At 33.8% G+C, this 21,578-nt stretch overlaps 1 protein-coding gene and 3 pseudogenes across 2 annotated transcripts; all 4 read left to right on the plus strand.

Moving 5' to 3' along the window:
- The first annotated feature begins 2,624 nt into the window (after positions 1–2,624).
- LOC120181403 lies at positions 2,625–10,697 on the plus strand (annotated as a pseudogene).
- A 1,744-nt stretch (positions 10,698–12,441) lies between these two features.
- Positions 12,442–13,662, plus strand: LOC120181503 (annotated as a pseudogene).
- Positions 13,663–15,844: 2,182 nt separating this feature from the next.
- LOC120200970 lies at positions 15,845–17,190 on the plus strand. 2 transcript variants are annotated; one of them, XM_039201677.1, is made up of 5 exons: positions 15,845–15,954; positions 16,034–16,147; positions 16,267–16,317; positions 16,555–16,639; positions 16,727–17,190. In XM_039201677.1, the coding sequence occupies exons 2-5, from the start codon at positions 16,079–16,081 to the stop codon at positions 17,047–17,049; spliced, it is 528 nt and encodes a 175-aa protein (XP_039057608.1). In that variant the 5' UTR covers positions 15,845–15,954; positions 16,034–16,078; the 3' UTR covers positions 17,050–17,190. The 2 variants fall into 2 exon arrangements, with proteins under 2 accessions (XP_039057608.1, XP_039057614.1); XM_039201683.1 differs by having other exon boundaries at positions 16,270–16,317.
- Positions 17,191–18,512: 1,322 nt separating this feature from the next.
- On the plus strand, positions 18,513–21,518 carry LOC120200963 (annotated as a pseudogene).
- Positions 21,519–21,578: the final 60 nt, after the last annotated feature.

Genomic DNA, 21,578 nt, shown 5'->3' on the forward strand with positions numbered 1-21,578 from the left:
TAAATTATTAAAATAAATCAATCCATATTTTAAATAATCAATCTATACTAATAAATTATTTAAAATAAATCAATTCATACAACTATAAATAAATCAATACATATTTTAAATAAATCAATTCATACTAATAAATTATTTAAAATAAATCAATCTATATTTAAAATAATTCGATCTATGCTAATAATTATTTAAAATAAATCAATCCATATTTTAAATAAATTAATCATATTTTAAAATAAATCAATCTATACAAAAATTATTTAAAATAAATCAATCTATACTAATAAATTATTTAAATAAATCAATCCATATTTTAAAATAAATCAATATATACTAATAAATTATTTAAAATAAATCAATCCATACAACTACAATAATAAATCAATCCATATTTTAAAATAAATCAATTCATACTAATATTATTTAAAATAAATCAATCCATATTTTATAATAATTTATTTAAAATAAATTATTTTATAATAAATTATTTTATAATAAATTATTTTATAATAAAATTTTAAAATAAATTGTTTTATAATAAATTATTTATATAAATTATTTTAAAATAAATTATTTTAAAATAAATAACATTATTAAATTATTTAAAATTATTTTAATAAATACTATTTTTAATTGTTCTTGAAGAGGTTTGAAGACATAAAACCATGTCTGCACCAAGAAGAGCTTGCGCAGACGTTTGAAGAGCTTTCTGTCTTCTAAAAAAACAAACAGTCTGCGAAGCTTAATGTCTGTGCGTGGTCTGCGCGGCGCACACATAAGTGGTTTGAAGAGCTTGCACAGTGAAAACAAACTAAGCCTAAATGATTTAATAAAATGTATAAATATTATATATATATGTTATATATATAAAAATTATTTAATAAAATATAAATATATATATAACTGTTTGAACATAATTTTATTAAAAATAATATTTTCCTTTTATTATCGAAATCGATCGACAAATTTATTATTATATTAAACTTAAATGTACAACAAATTAATTAAGTGGAAAACTTCGACATTTATAATTAAATATCAAAATGTGAATTTATCAATAATTGAGTATCATTGTTCAAATTTACCCAAATTAGTTTATTCAAGTTTCGTAGCATATAGCAATGTTATTAAAATCGGACCGGATTGGTCAGTTCGACCGGTTGAACCGTAAATCGGTGGCCTGTCCGGTTCGGTTAACTCCCAAAACCGGATTAACACAGAACCGGTAAAGAATCAGAAGAACCGGCTGAAAACCGAGAAAACCGAGGTGAACCGACTGAAAACCGGCAAAACCGGTTTGAACCGCCGGTTCACTTTTTTTCTTTAAAAAAAATTAAACCAAACGTCATTTGTTCAACGAGCCGAGTCAAGTTCGAGTATTATGAGCTCGACTCGAACTCGAAAACTTTAAAAGTAAGCTCAACTCGACTCAAAAACTCACGAGCTAAAAAATTATCACTCGAAATATAATATTAAAACTTGAAATCGAAAATGCTCGAACTCAAAAAATTTTAGAAGTTCGATTGAAGCCTAAAATTTGAGCTCAATTGAAGCCTAAAATTGAGCTCAATTGAAGCGAAAGAATAGTTCGCTTTGTGCTCACTAAAAGACTCCATGATTTTAAATGTCAAATTACCTCTATTATTTATAGAAGTAAGTTGTGATGCTCTTCTATGTTTCTTAGCCATGTGGGATTGTTTTTTTTAAACAATTAAACCAAATGACATCATTTGTTATAATTTTTTTAAGCTCTAATTTTTTTTATTATAATTATATAATTATATTTATTATTTAATATGTTTTACCTTAATATTATGTTGTAGTTGATTTGAATAATTTTGTTTCACTTGATTTTATGTTTTTCATTTATACATGTTATGACTTGTGATATTTTTATACCTTTTAATATTGTAAACTTAAAAAAAGTGTTACATTTATATTAATGTTTTGAATATTATGTAAAATTAAAAAAAAAAATTATTTTATATAAAATTCGGTTCAACCGCGGTTAAACCCGGTTGAACCAATGAACTAGTACCTTCACCGGTTCAATGTCCGGTCCGGTTTTGAAAACATTGGCATATAGACTTAAGTTAGAGGGTAAAGTACACAAATAATCCTTTGATTATAGGATACTATTTTATTAAGTCCTTTGACTATTAAAAGTTATAAGTTAATCTTCCTACTATAAGTGTTGCTTTGTTGAGTCATTCAACTATTAAATGTTACAAAATGGTCACTAACTATTCATTATGTTTCAAATTTATCATTTTTCATTAAAAAATTAGCAATCGCCTAAGTTAGACGTTAACATGATGACTGTTGTTTGAGATTTTGAGATCTTATTTTATCATATCACAATTAACGGATTAAATTACAGCTCAGATTGTCGTCAATTTTGTAACAAAAAATAATAAGTTTAGAACATATGAATATTCATATGACTATTTTGTAACTTTTAATAGTTGAGGGACTCAACAAAACAACACTCTATAGTTTAAAAATCATTATATAACTTTTAATAGTTGAGGGGCTTGAAAAAATACTATCATATAGTTGAGAGACTATTTGTATACTTTACCCAAAGTTAAACTTCCGAATTAACTTTATTGACCAAACCGACGTCGCTTAAACCAGTTCTCGATCCCACTCATATTCTGAAAACAAAACCCAGTAAAGAGAGAAAAAAAAAACCATTCGATAATAAAATTCGACTCCGATTTGATAACCTTCTTAATAGAAGATGTCGACGGTGTACGTTTAGAACCTTCGACGAAGGGCAAAGTGATATCAACACGACATACGGCCCCATTGATATCGAGCTTTGGCCGAAAGAAGCGCCGAAAGCCGTTCGGAACTTCGTTCAGCTTTGCCTCGAAGGCTATTTCGACAACACGATCTTTCATCGGATTATCAAAGGCTTCCTCGTTCAAGGAGGTGACCCCACCGGTTCTGGCACTGGTAATCCACCTTGTTTTCAGCAAATTTTGTTTGCTCTAGCCGTTTTAAATTAATTAGGTTAGGGTTAGTTGAAACTTTAGTTATGAATTTGAGCTTTTTTGTTTTTAGGTGGAGAAAGTATTTACGGGAGTACGTTTTCGGACGAGTTCATTCGCGTTTGAGGTTTAATCATAGAGGTATCATTGCTTGCGCCAATGCTGGTACGCCGCATTCCAATGGAAGTCAGTTCTTATATCGTTGGATAAATGTGAATGGATTGATAAAAAGAACACTATTTTGGAAAGGTAGCATGTGATTACATTCTAATATAATTTGTTTTTTGTTGTAGTCCATTCTTGAGTGCTACTAGAACTTTGTTCGTTTTGGTAGGTTACCGGAGACTCTATATTAATCTTCTGAGGATAGGCGAGGTCGACACTGATCAGAATGATCGGCCTTTGGATCCTCCTCCTAAAATCAATCTGTCGAGGTAAATTTTCCTTGTTATGCTTTCGTTTTAGTAAATAATTAACAAGATTGCTGTGATGTGATGTAAACAGCTTATTGTCCTTAGTTTTTATTATATTTGACGAGGATTATGTCAGGCAGGTTTTTTATACTTTGAGCTGCTGCTTTTAGGTGCTCTGGAATCCGTTTGAAGATATTGTTCCGAGAGTAACTTCTAAACCTTTGACCCTGCCTACAGCTGAAGCTGAGAACAAAGATTCAAGAAGAAAACTGTTAAGTAAGCCTTCTTCTTCCATAACTGAGCACTCTCTTTTGAGCATGTTGAATGCATTCTTATTGCTTAAGTGGTATGTTTTACTTGGAGAATGCAGAAAGCTGAACTTGCTGTCATTTGGGGAAGAAGCAGAAGAAGAAGAAAGAATTGGCAGCGGTGAAGTTAAAGATCAAGAGTAGTCATGATGTATTTGGATGATCCCCGTCTCCTAAAGCAAGAAGTTCCTGATAAAGAACAGGCAAGATCCATATCTATCTTGATGTGTATTTCCCTCACCTTTCTCTATTGCTTAAATAGATTGTGAAACCACGACAATAAAGCTAAGTAAATTGAAGCACAATTTTTTTTCTTCCAATCATTCTCTTTACTACCAATTCCTCGTGTGATGTTAAATATGGTTATCCGTTGAAGAACTTCAAAATTGTGTGTCCCAATCACTTAATGGTAAACATAGTGATGTATTATGTTGAGTTGCAGACTGTTTTTTTCCGTATAATGAGCAATCAATGAATCTCGCGTCTATATTCTTAATGCAACTATTTGATGCAGGATTTAGCTGCTGCCAAAGCTGCTAAGGAGTTGCAATTGTCTGTGAGGGAGCTCTAAGATCAAGAAGAGAAGGATATAAAAAGATGCAGAAGCTGAATTGTCTGATTCCCTTGATCATAGTGACGACGATGAGGCCAGTTTTGATGCTCGAATGCGTCGTCAAATACTAAACAGACAGAAGGAGATTGGAGATCTCTCTAAACAAAAGATGCAAAATGGTAACTCTTTATTATGGAGATCTTTTGTCTTCGATTTAAACTGAAGTTTGAAGTCCCGAACACTATTAATTACAGTTCTTATTCTCATAAAAGAAGGCTTTGGCTCAGTCTTAAAATCTCTCCTAAATTGAAAACATAAATATGGGTAACTATGACCATTATGTAGAAATCAGAGTAATTCTCTGTAATTTCTTATTTTTTTCAATATGACAGATTACATATTTATATACAAAATATCTCTCTAAAGTAGGAAACTCTAAGAAAGGAAAATAATAATCCTAGGATATGATCTCTTAAAATAAGGATTGTAGAAATCTATTTACAAAATCATATCTCTATAGGAATGATAACAAATTATCTCTATAGGAATGGTAACAAATCATAACTCTATAGGAATGGTAACAAATCATCTCTATAATTCCTACACTCCCCCTCAAGCTGGAGAATACATTGTATAATCCCAGCTTGAATAGGAATTTATTGAAAACAGGCTTTGGCAAAGCCTTAGTAAGAATGTCTGCAACTTGTTCTTCTGAAGGAATGTATGAAAGTGTGTCTGTCTTTTTGTAAACTTGATCAGCAATAAAATGCCTATCATCTCAACATGCTTTGTCCGATCATGTTGAACTGGGTTCTTGGCAATTTGAATAGCAGATTGATTATCACACAAAACTTCAAAGTGATCCTCTTGATTAGTGACAAGTTCTTTCAGTAGTTTAAGTAGCCAAATTCCTTCGCATATTCCCAATGCTAGTGCTCTAAATTCAGCTTCAGCACTACTTCTAGAAACGACAGATTGTTTCTTACCTCTCCAAGTTGTAAGGTTTCCCCAAACAAAGGTGCAGTAGCCACTAGTGGAATCCTTTCAGTAAGGTCTCCGGCCCAACTAGAATCTAAAGATCTTAACAGTTCTGTCTTGTGTCTTCTTAAACATTAAACCGTGTCCTGGAGTTTTCTTCAAATACTTGAGAATTCTATTTGCTGCTGCCATATACTCTTCAAGAAATGCTTTGTTAAATTAGTCATGTGTTGACTTATAACATTTACAAGAAATGCAATATCTGGCCTTGTCAAGGATAAATAAATAGTTTCCCAACTAATCTTTGAAATTTCTCTTTGTCTACCAAGGACCCATCTTCTTTGTTAAATTTCAAGCTTGCCTCCATTGTGTATCAATCGGCTTACAACCAAGAAAACCAGTTTCTTTGAGTAAATCAAGTACATATTTTCTTTGGTTGATCACAAGTCCTTTTGACCTTGCCACCTCCATTCTTAGGAAATACCTTAGCTTTCCCAAGTTCTTGGTTTCGAATTCCTTATTTAACAACTTCTTCAAATGTAAATTTCTTCTTCATCATCTCCGGTAAGAATTATGTCGTCCACGTACACAATAAGGGTAGCTTTCTTATTTGTAGAAGTTACCTTGATGAAAAGAGTGATCGGCGAGGGATTGCTTGTAGCCGTTTTTTAGGATGACTTTAGTGAACCTCTCGAACCAAGCTCTGGGTGATTGTTTTAACACGTATAGAGACTTGTTGAGCTTGCACACCTTGTTACTTCCTTCAACAGACTTTAAGCCAGGTGGCAACTTCATATAGACTTCTTCTTCTAGCTTGCCATTAAGAAAAACGTTTTTACATCAAGTTGTGTAATTTCCAATCGTAATTTACAGCCAAACTTAGGAGTACTCGAACAGTATTCAGCTTCGCCACAGGTGCAAAAGTTTCTGTGAAATCTATCCCATATGTTGTGTAAAGCCTCTTGCCACTAGTCTCGCTTTGTATCGTTGGATGCTACCATTTGAGTTATACTTTACAGTAAAGATCCATTTACAGCCAACAACCTTTTTTCCTTGAGGAAGGTCTGTAACAGTCCAAGTAACGTTTTTCTCCAGTGCACAAATTTCCTCTTCAACAGCCCTTCTCCATTTTGAATCCTTTAGAGCTTCAGCTATGCTTGTGGGAACCTGTTCTTTATCCAAGTTTGCTGTAAATGCTTGAAAATACGGCATCAATGAATTATAACAAGCAAATTTTTCAATAGGATGCTTGGTGCACTATCTAACCCCTTTCCTAATAGCAATAGGGAAGTCATCTAGAGTAGGGGAAGTAGACTTACTGATTTCTTCTTCTATTTCGGCAGCTGGACTCAAATCCAATTCTCGGCAAGCATCAGATTGCAAAACAACCTCAGGAATATTTTTTCTTCCTTGTATAGAAACGGAGCTGTTTGATTGGTGTTGTTTGTGGAATATTTTGAATGGGAGTAGGTATTTTCAGGAAGGGTATTTAAAGTGGGTATGGTGAAGTAGTGATAGGTACTACCGGTGGATCAATGGGAGTAGTTACAGTGAAAAATCTGTAGGTAAGGACAAAATTGGTGGCAATTCTGAAGGTTGAGAATGAAGAGTAGGAAAGATACCTGATGTGGCTGAAAATCCTTCCATGTCTCCCCCTGAATTTCAGCCTGAGTGAAATAGGATCATGCTCATAAAATGTTATATCCATAGTGGTAAAAAATTGTTTTGAAGGAGGATGATAGCATTTATACCCCTTCTTAAGTGAAGAATACCCACCAGTACACACTTAATGATTTAGGATCTAACTTGGACTTATTAGAGTAATGTTTTGGATAAAACAGTACAACCAAATATTTTAAGTGGAAGAATGGATGAGATAGGTTTAAAATGGGGAAAGTATTGCAAAAATATAGATTGAGGTGTTTGAAATTGTAAACCTTACTAGGCATTCGATTGATTAAATTGTGGCAGTTAATAAGGCTTCCCCCCACAAATATTTTGGAACTTAGTGGTAAATAGAAGAACGAGTAACTTCAAGGAGGTGTCTATTTTTTCTTTCGGTAATACCGTTTTGTTGTGGGGTGTCAACGCAAGAACTAATCTGAACTATGCCCTTTTCTCTGAAAAACGCACCCAAAGACTTAGCAAAAAATTCACTGCTATTATCATATTTAAAGCTGAATTTTAGACCCAAATTGAGTGAAACCATGTTATAAAATTGGGTAAAAACCTGCAGTTTCAGATTTATCTTTAGCAAATAAGTCTAAGTTATCCTACTGTGATCATCAATGAAAGTGATAAACACTTACAATTATCAGCATTCTTCACCCGAGAAAGACCCTAAATATCATTGTGGATCAAAGCAAAAGGGTGAGAAGGCTTATATGTAGAGGAGAATAAGTTGATTTAGTATGTTTGGCAAGAGAGCAAACTTTGCAAGAAAAGAATTTGGCATTTTATGAATGAATAGAGCAGGAAAAACTTTTGCAAGATAATGAAAACTAGGATGACCTAAACGATAGTGCCATAACATAACATTATCAACTTTTCTAAAGCGTGAAAGATTTCGAGATTTCGGTTTTAGTAGCAGGAAGAATGAGACCATTATGCAACCTGGCATTACCAATCATCTTCTTCGAGTTCAGTGCCTGCAAAGTACAATCAATATCATTAAAAATTGTAGTGCAGTGCAAGTCGGTGGAAAGTTTACTAACGGAAACGAGATTGCAAGCCAGATTTGGTACGAAGAGGACATTTTTAAGTACAATCTGGTCATTGAGAATACAGTGCCATGTCCTTCTATTTTGCACAAAGACCATCAGCCGTTTTGACAGCTTTACCAAGTTTGGAAAAAATTGCAAAACAAATCTTTATTACCAGTCATATATCCTAGCACCAGAATCGAGGATCAATTAGGGGACGACTGGGAGGAGAAAAAAACTGTAGCATAGGTTTACCTTCTGGTACTTTCATGACCATTACCTCTGCTTGAGCAGCAGAACCAGAAAAATTTTCTGGATTTGAAGTGATCTCCGGTAGGAGAAGAAGTTGTGGACATCATCTAGGTTGGAAAGAAACCGTAACCTAAGCTGATACCATGTAAAATCAGAGTAATTCTCTATATTTCTTATTCTATTCAATATGACAATTACATATTTATATCAAAATATCTCTCTAAGTAGGAAACTCTAAGAAAGGAAATAATAATCCTAGGATATGATCCTTAAAATAAGGGATTGTAGAAATCTATTTACAAAACCATATCCTTTAGGACTGATAACAAATCATATTTCTATAGGAATGGTAACATCATGACTCTATAGGAATGGTAACAAATCATCTCTATAATTCCTACACATTCCTTGCACTACATTTCCAGTTACTGTGGTCGTTGGAATCTTGACAGTAAGGTAGACTGTTATAAAACTATTCCAGTTCTGTAATTACAGTTCTTATTCTCATAAAACTATTTTTTTCTAGTACATATCATTCTCTCTGGTTTATTTATTAGTTAGTGATTACCTTACAATTGGTCTCGACTTTTGGAACCTATGTGCAGGGAGCTCTAAAGCAAATGACATAAAATCTCTTCCCGAAGGTAACACATCAGAAGTTTTTGTTTGTTTCTTTTCATTTTCCATTGAGAGCAAAAGCAAAACCAATAGAACCTTGATCAATCTTTCAAAAGGTTTCTTGTAGAATCTACATGTGTAGTAACTACCATATATTTGACATTATGTGTGTCGGAAAGTTTCAAATTACCCAAGTTCGTCACTGAATAGCTATGCTTCCTTTGTTGTTTGAGTGGTTTTCTTTTTTTCTCTTTGTTTTGATTTTACCATGGCAATGACTTGACCAATATTCTATCCTAGTTTTGTTTTTGTTTCTTTCCAAACTTATCCCACCTCTTTCTGACCCGTCCCCCTGATTATTCACACATCTACTGTTGCCTTTCCTTTTTGCTTATATACGACTTTTTGTGTTGTAAATCTACACCAGGCCCAATGATGAAAGTAGTGATGATGACCACCAGGGTTGAAAAGCTGTCCTTGAAGAAAAAGGGTGTGGGATCAGAACCAGAGCTGAGCGCATGGCTAAAGCTGATGGAGATTTACAGTTGTTTAGCAAAGCGAACGAGGAAGATTATTGCAAAAACAGAAGAAGCGTAGAATTCAGGACGTGAAGATGAAGTATGTTATGAATTTCTGGTTCAATTGTTGTTTTTCCCCCCTTATTCCTTAGTTTCTTCTTCTGTCTTTGCGATGCAAACTCTCACATATCTGAATCTCCCATTCAACTTGATTTTTAGCATAGAACAAGTCATTATGCACCTTCTATGCTTATGAAACCCTTTTATTGATATTAGAGGTAAAGAATGATGATAGATCTAGGCTGAATTTTGTTTCTTCCTTTTAAAATTTGAAATCACATTCTCTACACATGTTGGAACTAACTCTACCACTGTTGTTTGTAACCTAGGTTTTAGCAAAACTTGAGAAGTTTAAGCAATCTGTTTTCACAAAACCCACTGCTTCTAGCGGTGAGCCTGGAGGTGATGAAACGAGGCTTGTCTGACTGGAAAGTTCGGTTGCAGTTTGCTCCTGATACCAAGGTAGGTTTTCTTTCATTTGCATATAAGCCATTTGATTTCTTGTACTCATATTCTGGGCAGCACCAAATTAGTCATGCCATATCGAAAAGACACAAACTCTGTAAAAACTTTGCAAAATCCCCATTTTTTGTCTTTCTGATTTCTTCAAAGGAATTTGGTATTGATCTAGACCCGAATTTGTGCTTAATATGTCCATACAATTTTGCTCATTTTAGTGTATCATATATTGTAATAGTATGTTGTATAAATTTTCATGCATTTGTGTTTATTTTTAATTAGGTTATGAAGCATTATGACAATTTATGAAATGATTGTTGTGTTTTTATGATTATAATAAATGTGATGAATTTAATTATAATTTTATAAATTTTTAACAATTATTTTGTAATATTTTTTTTATAAAAGTTAATGATCATTTTATAACAGTATAGTGATTATTTTATAATAGTTTCTGAATTTAGTACTTATTTTATAATTTTTAAAAATTATTAATGGATTATTGAAGCATAATTTAGGTGTTCTTTGGAATACTTTATCCCAAATTAAAAATATATATATTCAGTTGATTTCACTGAAAAACTAATTGGCCGAATAGCATAAAATTTTATATATTAATTGAATATTAATTTTAATTTGTAAAGTAAAATAAGAAGTTTTCTCGATAGAAAATGAATCACCCACTATAGAACAAATTAGAAGACTATTCTTCACACAACTGCCTCCACAGTCCACAGATTACGTGGAAAATAAACAGTAGAGTATCAATGGCGGCGTTCACACTTGCTTACTTTTTTTTTTAATTTTTGTTAAACGTTTTAATAGGTTTCACTATCATGAGCATAACGAATTCAGTGGTAGAATAATTATTATTATCTTTGAAGTATCGAGTTTAAACATAATAAACATTAATGGTGTGAGTATTTATTATCAAAGAGTGAGAATTATCTTTAAACAGATAATGCATGATTTTATATTAGGAATAAATTTAAACTTTTAGATTATTAAGAGTGTGAAAATATTATATATATATATATATATATAAAGTTTAAAAATATATATTTTAAAATTTTGGAAAAGACTAACCCACCCTCTCCACACTGTTCCAGCGTCAGACTTATCTTTGACATTTGTGTATTTGCATGGCTCAAATGTTTGAATTCTTTTCATATTTAACCCCTTAATTAACTCAAAAGGGAAAGGCTTACTCCCTACATTTTTCTATAAAAAAATCTAAATATTAAATTGAAATTATAATTCCACTTAAGAATTTTTCCTCATGGACTTTTTGTTTTTTTAAAATAATAAAAGATATTTTATACTATAGCATAAATTTGATTAAATTTGAAATGAAATTAGAGATTATAAGAAATATAAGTTTGATATCTAATAATTAATTAAAAATCACAATATTATAAAAATATATATATTTTTTATAAATTATTATATTTCATTCATAATATAAAATTTTAAATATTTAATTGAATTTAAAGAATCTTACATCTTATCTTATTAGATCATTAATTATGTATAAACTCAATCCATATATTAAGCCTTGAAGAAGAAAGATCCAACACTTATCACTCATTTACCAACACTATTTGTACCCAAAAAAAGTAAAAGAAACATTCATTTTAATCGTGAGGTTAAATGAATTTTTATTTAAAAAAAATAAATAAATAATATTATTACTCTTAATTTGATATGTGTTTTTTAATAAAATCTATTTAATTCATAATTTATAAATATAAATTATCTAATATAATTATTTAAACAAACACTTATTTAATCTATACTTTAAAATAAAAAAAACTTTTGGGTAAAGTACATAAATGGTCCCCCGACTACAAAGTACTACTTTATTAAATCATTCAACTATAAAGTTACAAAATGATATTTATAATGCTACTTTGTTATGTCTCTATTAAAAGTTACAAAATGATCACCCTACTATTATCATGTTCCAAATTTGTTATTTCTGTTAAAAATTGGCGGTTGTATAAGCGATGTTAACATGATGACTGAGATATGATAGTCTTTGAGATTCTATGATCAATTTTATCATATCACATTCACCAAGTTAAAGTTCAGTTCATAACACTATTAATTTTTAACGAAAAATGATGAATTTGAAACATATTGAATAGTTGGTGACCATTTTATAACTTTTAATATCGAGAGACTCAACGAAGCAACATTGTATAGTTAAAGAACTATTTAATAACCTTTAATAATTAAAGAACTTACTAAAGTAATACCTATAGTCGATGGACCATTTGTGTACTTTATCCAAACTCTTTGTTATTCGATATAGCTTTAATTAAATATACGTGGTCTACCTATTTGGTACGCATACTACTAGGAGACAACGATGTCTTATCAAGTGTTCGACTTCGATCTCTCTGCGTTCACACCTTTGAACCACTTTTTAAGCTCCCGATTACAACAATCGATAACCCAATAATTCCCATCTGATTTCGGCGGTTTAATCACTCTTCTTCCTTAAATGCACCACTCATCGCTGCAGCTGAAACACCCACTTCTTTCTCTTTCTCCTTGGTTTAGCTCTTTTTTGGCGGAAAAAATGAATGATAGCGGCGTTCTTCATGATCGGCGACGAAACCGAGGATTTCCGTTGAAGAAGATGGTTGTTGTTCTAACGATGAAAACCCCATTTTGATTCAACACAAAAGAGAAAAGCTCGAACCACGACGGAGTTTCAGGCAGACGATCGTGTAAGGCGGAGATTCCAGCTCCACGACGGGTCAGAGATTGTGGTGGGATGAGTGTGACGGACCCGATTACCCGAAGATGAATTCAAGAAGGCTTTTAGGATGCGCAAGTCGACGTTCGACCTCATTTGCTCCGAACTCAACTACGAAAACGACAACGACGCCGTCGCGTTCAGGCAAAGAGTGGCGGTTTGCATATGGCGTTTGGCGACGGGAGAACCGTTTCGAGTCGAGTCGAAACGGTTCGGTTTACCCATCCCGACGTGCCGTGAATCTGTCCTCGTCTGTTCGGCGATACGCACCGTCTTGATGCCCAAGTATCTACGATGGCCGGACAAGGATCGTTACGAGAAACAAACAAGAGTTCGAAGCCATCTCGTGGATACCAAACGTCGTCGGATCAATGTCCACAACCCATATCCCGGCACCTCCACCACCACCGGCGGCGTCGATGACATCATACACCGTGACAGTACAAGGCGTGTCGACCATAACGGGATTTTCACCGACGTTTCCATAGGCTGGCCGGGATCAATGAACGACGATCAAGTGCTGCAAAAATCATCCCTTTATCAAAAAGCAACGGCGGGTTTTTCAACGGAGTTTGGGTCGTGGGGAGCAAAGGGTATCCATTAATGGACTGGGTCTTGGTTCCTTACGATCGACGACGATTGACGTGGACACAACATGTGTTTAACGAGAAGATCGAAACGATCCAGAGAGTTGCTAAAGACGCGTTCATGAGATTGAAAGGGAGATGGTGTTGTTTGCAGAAAAACAATACTGATTTCGAGTTGCAGGATTTGAGTGTTGTTGTCGGAGCTTGTTGTGTTTTGCATAATATTTGTGAAATCAGAGGAGATGGGTTTGAGTTTGATCAATGGGGAGAGCTAGTTGATGACGATGATGATGATGATGAAGAAGAAATGGCGGGTGAAAATGATTTGAGATCGGTGAGCTCCATGGAAGCTAGAGATGCCATTGCTCATAATCTTTTACACCATGCATGCTATTAGTATTTGGATAATGTTTATTATAAAGGTTTAATTATTAGGTGAGTAAATGGTATCCGACTATACAATTTTGTTTTCTTAATTTATTCGATTATTAAAAATTATAAAATGATACTTTAATTATAGAGTGTCATTTTGTTAAGTATCCGATTATTAAAAATTACAAAATGGTCACTCGATTATTCATTATATTCCAGACTTGTCTTTCTCGTTAAAAAATTAGTGGTTATTTAAGCTAGACGTTAACACGATGACAAAAACATAATAGATGTTTAAGATTTTAGGATCAAATTTTATCATATCACGGTTAACAAGTTAACGTTTAGCTCGGAATATTATTTTTTTAACGAAAAATAACGAGTTTAGAACATAATGAATAATCAGATGACCATTTTGTAACTTTTAATATTCGAGGGACTCAACAAAGCAACACTGTATAATCAAATGACCATTTTATTACAACTTTAATAGTCGAGAGGTTTAATAAAACTCTACTCTATAGTCGAGAGACATTGCGTTCTTACCATAATATAATGACCATGTCGATATTATAATGATAAAAGTTTAATATATTTAATGGTTAATATAATTTTTAAGAGTTTAATGACCAAAAATATTATTTGAACATCTAATGACTCCTAATATACTTTATCATATTAAAAGTTAATTATAAATTTTCTTTGATGTGATGTATAAAACTGTAGAGTTTGGTACTTTTTTAAATGAATTTTAGGGTTATAAAGTATCTCATTATTAACGTTTAGCTCGGAATATTGTTTTTTTAACGAAAAATGACGAGTTTAGAACATAATGAATAATCAGATGACATTTTGTAACTTTTAATATTCAAGGGACTCAACAAAGCAACACTCTATAAATCAAATGACCATTATTACAACTTTAATAGTCGAGAGATTTAATAAAACTCTACTCTATAGTCGAGAGACCATTTGCGTTCTTACCCTATAATATAATGACCATGTCGATATTATAATAATGATAAAAGTTTAATATATTTAATGGTTATATATAACTTTTAAGAGTTTAATGACCAAAAATTATTTGAACATAATCTAATGACTCCTAATATACTTTATCATATTAAAAAGGGTTAATTATAAATTTTTCTTTGATGTGATGTATAAAACTGTAGATTTGGTACTTTTTTAAATGAAATTTTAGGTTATAAAGTATTCATTATTAAAAATTTATAGTATTAATATTTAAATTATAAGTTTTAATCTGTTTTAATATTTAATTTTTTTTTAAAAATTTAACGTTAAATTTGAAAATACTAAATGAAATAAAAATAAAACTTTAGGTATATTTTTTTAAAAAAATATTAAAACATACTAAACAATAATATTTAGATATTAAAAGTGTAAATTACCAATACAATACTAAAAGAAAACCCAAACTCCCCTGCTCCCAGTCTCAGTATTACCACCCTGAACACACCTACAAAGAGCATCAAAAGACAGCCACGTGGATGACTTTGATTGGGTATAATATTGGAAGTTGCGTGATATCGGAAGTAGAGGAGGATAAGAGGAAGATCACTGAAAAGGAGATCTGTTTCTCTATCCCATCGTCTCCCTTTGTTGGCTGCACAGTAAATGATAAAAGTTTTCAATTTTTCCTTTCAACTGAGAGCTCTTAGAATATATATATATATATAGAGAGAGAGAGAGAGAGAGAGGAGGGGGGGGAATGGAGGGCATAGATGAAGAAGGGGATGCTGGAGAGGAGGTGTTTGGATCAAGCTTGACGCTGGAGAATGTTGCGGCGGCGAAACAGTTCATCGAGAATCATATAGAGCTCAGATGAAGAATATTCAAGAACGCAAAGAAAGGTATCGTTTTTGCTTCTTCTTTAGATAGTATTTATTTTTTTGCGGTGTCTGTGATCTTTGTTTGTTGCTGAGAAAGTCTAAAAAGTAAAGATAGGACTTTGAATGATAGATTAGTTAATTGTTTTTGGTGGAAATCAGTGAACTTTCTAGTCAACTGAAGTGCTGAACCTAACTTCAATAACTTCTTAAAAAAAAGTTTTTATTTTATTTTAAAGTATACTACTTATTCTTTTTTTGCTTCACCTTCATGCATTATGCATACCTGTTCTACTTTTCTAGCTGCACAACGTCTATTATTTCTTGCTACAACTTCAAAAGTGAGAGAAGGTCTTATTCATTTTCCTGATATTTTGGTCACCAATCACTGTCAGATTGTGCATTGGAGGAATCACCTAAGATTTCCTGAATTCGAAGATAAGTCACGAGGCAAAGGATCTTATATGTCGATTGCTTTGTGATGTTGAGCACAGGTTGGGTACTGGAGGGGCAAATCAATAAAAGTAATTATGATACATTGAAACGTTATTTCGTACCGACTATTTCTGCTTCCTTATGGTTGACGAAATATGATTTTATCAGGCTCATCCTTGGTTCAAAGACATCGAGTGGGATACGCTCTATGAGATGGAGGCTGCATTTAAACCCGAAGTGAATGGGGAGTTAGATACTCAAAATTTTATGAAGTGTGATGAAGTATATATAACTCAAACTCCCCTTTTTGTATTACCTTCATTTTTGCTTATTCTAAATACTAATCTCTTTCTTCATAGTACTTTTAGCTTCTATAATTTGACTATTTGTTGAATTATCAGCAGTTGGATCCTCCAGCATCAGCAAGAACTGGCTCGGGATCCTCACGGAAGGTCTGTAACAAATGATGCTATCTGTGAACTTATTTTGTTTTGCACGTTTCTTTAGCATGCGACGAGTTTGTGTTCTATTCACCAACAAACATACGGTCTGTTGATAGAGTGACTCAACTCTTGGTTCTAGAGACCAAGGGTCAAACTCCGGTAACATAAAGAATATGAAGTTTGTGTTCTATTCTGATCAGAAAATGTATAAATGTGCAATCATGGAACTTTATTCCTTTATGCCAGATGTTTTTAACTCCCAAAGATTTGAGTGTTGTTGGCTATACATACAAGAACTTCGATGCCGTCAAAGGGCTACACCATTTCGTTGGTATGCAATTCGTCTCATAGTTGTCAAGGTATTTCTGCTCCCCTTAAAAAGAGGAAATTTGACACCACATTTCTAAACTGTGTGCAGACTTCAACAATCCATCAACGGAGCAGCCATCCGTCGATGCTATATACAGTAGTGGACGGCCTGCAGGTGATTTGGGGGTAGGTTATCCTACTAAGTGGTCAGCCGAGGAGACGGTATGCAGATGCTTGCTGCAGGTGATCCCATGTTGCCATAAAGTAACCTTCCAAGACCTGCAGTTCTTGTGGAGTGGCTGCATCCGATTACTGGAATCACCATGTATATTAAAAAAGGTCTCGAAAACCAGTTTCCCAGTCGACTGGTGGGACAAGGGAAACTCTTGTTTCCTTTTTTTCCCGGCCGAAAGGGCTGTGTGGGAAGTTTAGATGAGAGTTTGTGGATGCACTGGCTGCCCAGGTTGGCTTGTGTTAAAATTTGCCTTCACTAGTGGCAGTTTCTGCTCTAAATTTTCAATTGGTAGCACAGTTCTTTGAGAAACTCCATAGCCATAGTGTTGTGAGTAAAACTTATATCACCATAAACTAGGAATTAGCTATGAGGTTAAATTTTAATAATATTTAGTTTAAATTACTCGATCAATAAATTAAATATTAATATTTTTTTTTTCAAAAATCTATCATGCATGTAATGGAAGGAGTTGAAATTTTTGGAATTTCTTCCATTCTTCACGTTAAAGCAAACAATATGTAATTTACACAAAGACCCTTTTTAGCATTAGGCATGGGATGATAAAAAATATTATAAAAAAATAAAAAAAATCCATGCTTTTATATGGATTGATAAAAAAAATTTATATTATTAAATATACTGATAAATAAAATAATTATTTTTATCATCAAATCATTAAAAAAAGAGATAGGTGGAGAAGATTTGACATATGGCAAGACTTTCCTCCTTGTACCCTTTCTTTACACACATTAGACACACTCCCTCTCCTTGTCTTTTTCCTATGATTTTTCTTATTCTTTAATTTTTCTGGTCTCAAAATATCCTCATGTTATCCATTATTGTATTGCGGATAAAATATAAAGAATGTGAACAAATCAAATCTTAAAAATATTTTAAACCCTTAATTGTTTGATCATTTTGAGCCCTTTTCTTAAGTTACATTTAATGATATTAATGTTAAGCAAAGCAAAGTCCACACCTTTTATTTCTATCTTTTCCTGTCTCGTCTAAGGATGTTAAAAATGCTTCTTTCTTGCTTGAAAACAACCATAAAGTGATTGGCAAAGAAGAACTCTACTGCAGTTGGCAAAGCTAGGTAGTAGTCATTACTTTGTTATTAAAATACATTTCTTCCCTTTTTTTTTCACTTCTTGATTATGATTTTACCCGATTATTTGAGCCAAAAAAATACAAGAGGCTGAGAAGGGTTGCCTCAGATCCCGGGAACTCTTTGTGAAGAAGGATTATCTCCTTTTTTTTAGGCTTTCTTGTGATTCTTGGGTCATCACTTTTCTTTGAGTTCTTTCTCATGAACCCTTTTTTTCTCCACTCCTTTCTCTCCAAGTATTTTCCTTTTGTGTTTTGGGATAAAGGGCTGGCTTTGAATTTGATCTAGTTTTGGTTGTGTGGTGTGTTTATGTTGTTTCTCTGTTTCTTGATGTATTTACTTTAGTTCATGGATGTAAATGAAGAAGAGTCCAGCATAATCAAAGGTGTAAAATGACTGTTTTTGGGTAGTAATTTCCACAAGTGGAAGTTTAGATCCAGTTGTAGTTGACCAGATATGACTATAACCCATTTCTCTTTCACTAAACCTGAACTTGAATCCTCTTTGGACAATTTTGAGTTGATTAAGACATTGTCATTAGTTTAGCTAAATACTGATTAGTAGTGTGATATTTGAAGGAGTTGAAGGGAATTTTGATGGAGGAGTTGCCATTTAGATTAGGTAATTCACTCTGTGAAAACTCAAGCTTTGATACTTCTATGGACATCCCAATTCACAAGACTTAAGCTTTTATGGCAAATCCTAATGATGAAGATGTCGGTTGCCATTGCGATGTTACCGAGACTGAAGTAAGTAGCATGGAGTTGCCACTATCAGAAGTGGTAATGGTGTCTGGTAGTAAAGATGTTTGCATTGCTAGTAATGATATTATAGCCCAAGAAAGTGAGGAAGATGATTCTTGTCATTGGAAGGCGATCGTGTTTGCGACCTTGATAGCTCGTGTTCATATTCTGTGGCAAGTGAGACTAGTAGCTTTTGTGAGAGGATTTCCTGGGTTTCGATGCCGCTTCCTGTGTAGGCATCGAGAAAACATTTGCGGTTTGGATATTATTGCAAAAGCCACTAAGTTTGTGGAGTCGAATGTTGATACAGATGTTGCAAGTGATCCCATTGCTGTGGCGGTAAGCCTCGAGGAAGAGATTGCAGATGGGTCTGAAGAGAAACCATCTGAAGGGGTTCTTCAGTTGGCTCTCCAAAAGGAACTATTATGGCAGTTCCGGTTCCACGCAGCGGTACGAGGTGGAATATGTACCTCTTTGGGGATTTACTTCTATTTGTGGAAGGAGACCCGAGATGGAAGATGCAGTGGCTACTGTGCCTCGGTTCGTAAAGGTTCCAATTGAAATGCTAATTGGTAGTAGGGTACTCGATGGCATGAGCAAGGGCTTTGCTCATCAGACTGCTCATTTCTTTGGCGTCTATGACGGTCATGGAGGTTCACAGGTCGGTTTTACGATTTCCTTTACTACCTTTCCTGTTAAGCTTTCTTCCATTAAAATGGATGCTAAGGAAGTGAATGTCTTTATTGTTGTTTATTGTTATACAGGTTGCAAACTACTGTCGAGACCATCTTCACTGTGCTTTGTCCGAGCAAATAGAGTTTGCTAAAGAATGTTTGGGGTAATGGAAATGTAACAGATAGTTGCCAAGAGCTATGGAGAAAGGCATTCACTAATTGTTTCGTTAAAGTCGATGCGTCGAAGGACGAGATGGTCATGAACCTGTTGCCCAGAAACAGTTGGTTCTACTGCTGTTGTTTCCCTCATTTGTTCTTCTCATATCGTTGTAGCAAACTGCGGAGATTCTAGGGCAGTTCTATGTCGTGGGAAAGAGCCCATGGCTTTGTCCGTCGATCATAAAGTAAGAGACTGAATTTCACCCTCGTGTATTGTTGTATTTGTTCATCAACTGCTGGGAACTTATACCCTTCTGTTTTTATTCTGTTCGTGTTTCGGAGCCAAATCGAGAAGACGAATATGAAAGGATTGAAGCAGCTGGAGGCAAGGTTATTCAATGGAATGGACATCGGGTTTTTGGTGTTCTTGCAATGTCAAGGTCCATTGGTATGTCTTCTGAACTTTTTACGAATGATTCGCATCAAACTTTTTTCATTACTTCTATATGCAGTAAGTGTTCAAAATATGCAGCTATTCTATATCCCTCGATTGAACGACGATCGGTGAATGTTAAAGAGAGCAATAGATTATAAACATCCATGCATTGCTTTGTATTGTCCTTTTTCCGTGTCGGGAAAAAGTCATGATATTGCAGGTGTTCTAGGGGCATAAGTGCACTTGGTGTATACATAGTAAACGATTCGAATGACGGAATAATTAAAAAAAAGAATCACCGTCCTTCGGTTCTTGGTGTTACAGGTGATAGATATTTGAAGCCATGGATCATTCCAGAACCAGAAGTAACGTTTGTTCCTAGAGTGAAAGAAGACGAATGTCTCATTCTGGCCAGTGACGGTCTATGGGATGTTATGACAAACAAAGAAGCATGCGACCTGGCTCGTAGACGAATACTTCAATGGCACAAGAAACGGTTGCAACCCCGACTTCAGAAAGGGGCGAAACCATCGATCCTGCGGCTCAAACTGCAGCCGAATACCTATCGAACCGAGCCCTCCAAAAAGGAAGCAAGGACAACATCACGGTACTCGTGGTGGACCTTAAAGCTCAAAGGAAATTCAAGAGTAAGCCATGATTTAGTTTCTCCCAACTTTTCCCCCCTTGTACGTACATTATAGAACATGCAACACGCACCATTGTATTTCTGGTACAGCTCCATTGTTTCGAGTTCAGGGTATCGTAAGTCATTAGCCGTGTCGTAGGAAATGGGCGATTAGGTGGATAGCCATGCTTTTCGAGTTTGACACTATGGGACGTTGTATTCATTGTTTTGTATCGTTTTCAGTCCATGGTGCTTATACAAAGTTAGCGAATTCAGGTGATAACCCGACGACCGTTCATGGTCGTAAGATTACCGGAACATTGGTGTGCCGATTCATGGGTCACCATAGTTGCAACTTTAACAGAAACCATGCACAGTATTGTCAAACATTTTCTCGGCTGCAAGATGAAGTGCCCTGATTTATGTGTTAGAAAGTTGATTGCATTTATTAAATATTTTCATTTTTCTCTTAGTTTTATATATTCATTATATGAATCATATATTTTTTTGGGTAAACTATACATTGAGTACCTAAATTATCAGTTTTAATCCGTTTTAGTACTTAAACTTTTATTTTTTTCAAAAATATACCTAAAGTTTAATTTTGTTTCATTTTAGTATTATGCCATTAAAAACTTAAGGTGTTGAGTATTTAAACTATCAGTTTTGGTCCGTTTAATACCTAGATTTTTAACTTTTATCAAACTTAATGTTAAATTTTGAATGGGAGTACTAAAATTAAATTAAAATTTAGGTATGATTTTTAAAAAAATAAGAGTTTAACTATTAAAACGGATTAAAATTGATTAAAACGGGTTGTTGGGGAATAACTTGACACTACCCGTCACGGTGTTTCTTAGAGATCCCTTTCGAAACAACGAACCGGTTGGCACTTCAATGATGGCTTTAATTCAAGTAGAGCGAGCTCATGTCGCTCTAGAGCCAGAAAAGATCGAGAATAACCCTGAATCCGAAGCTGCA

This window comes from Hibiscus syriacus, unplaced genomic scaffold (assembly GCF_006381635.1).
Source record: "Hibiscus syriacus cultivar Baekdansim isolate YM2019G1 unplaced genomic scaffold, ASM638163v2 tig00000340_pilon, whole genome shotgun sequence".
In the NCBI taxonomy this organism is placed as follows: domain Eukaryota; kingdom Viridiplantae; phylum Streptophyta; class Magnoliopsida; order Malvales; family Malvaceae; genus Hibiscus; species Hibiscus syriacus.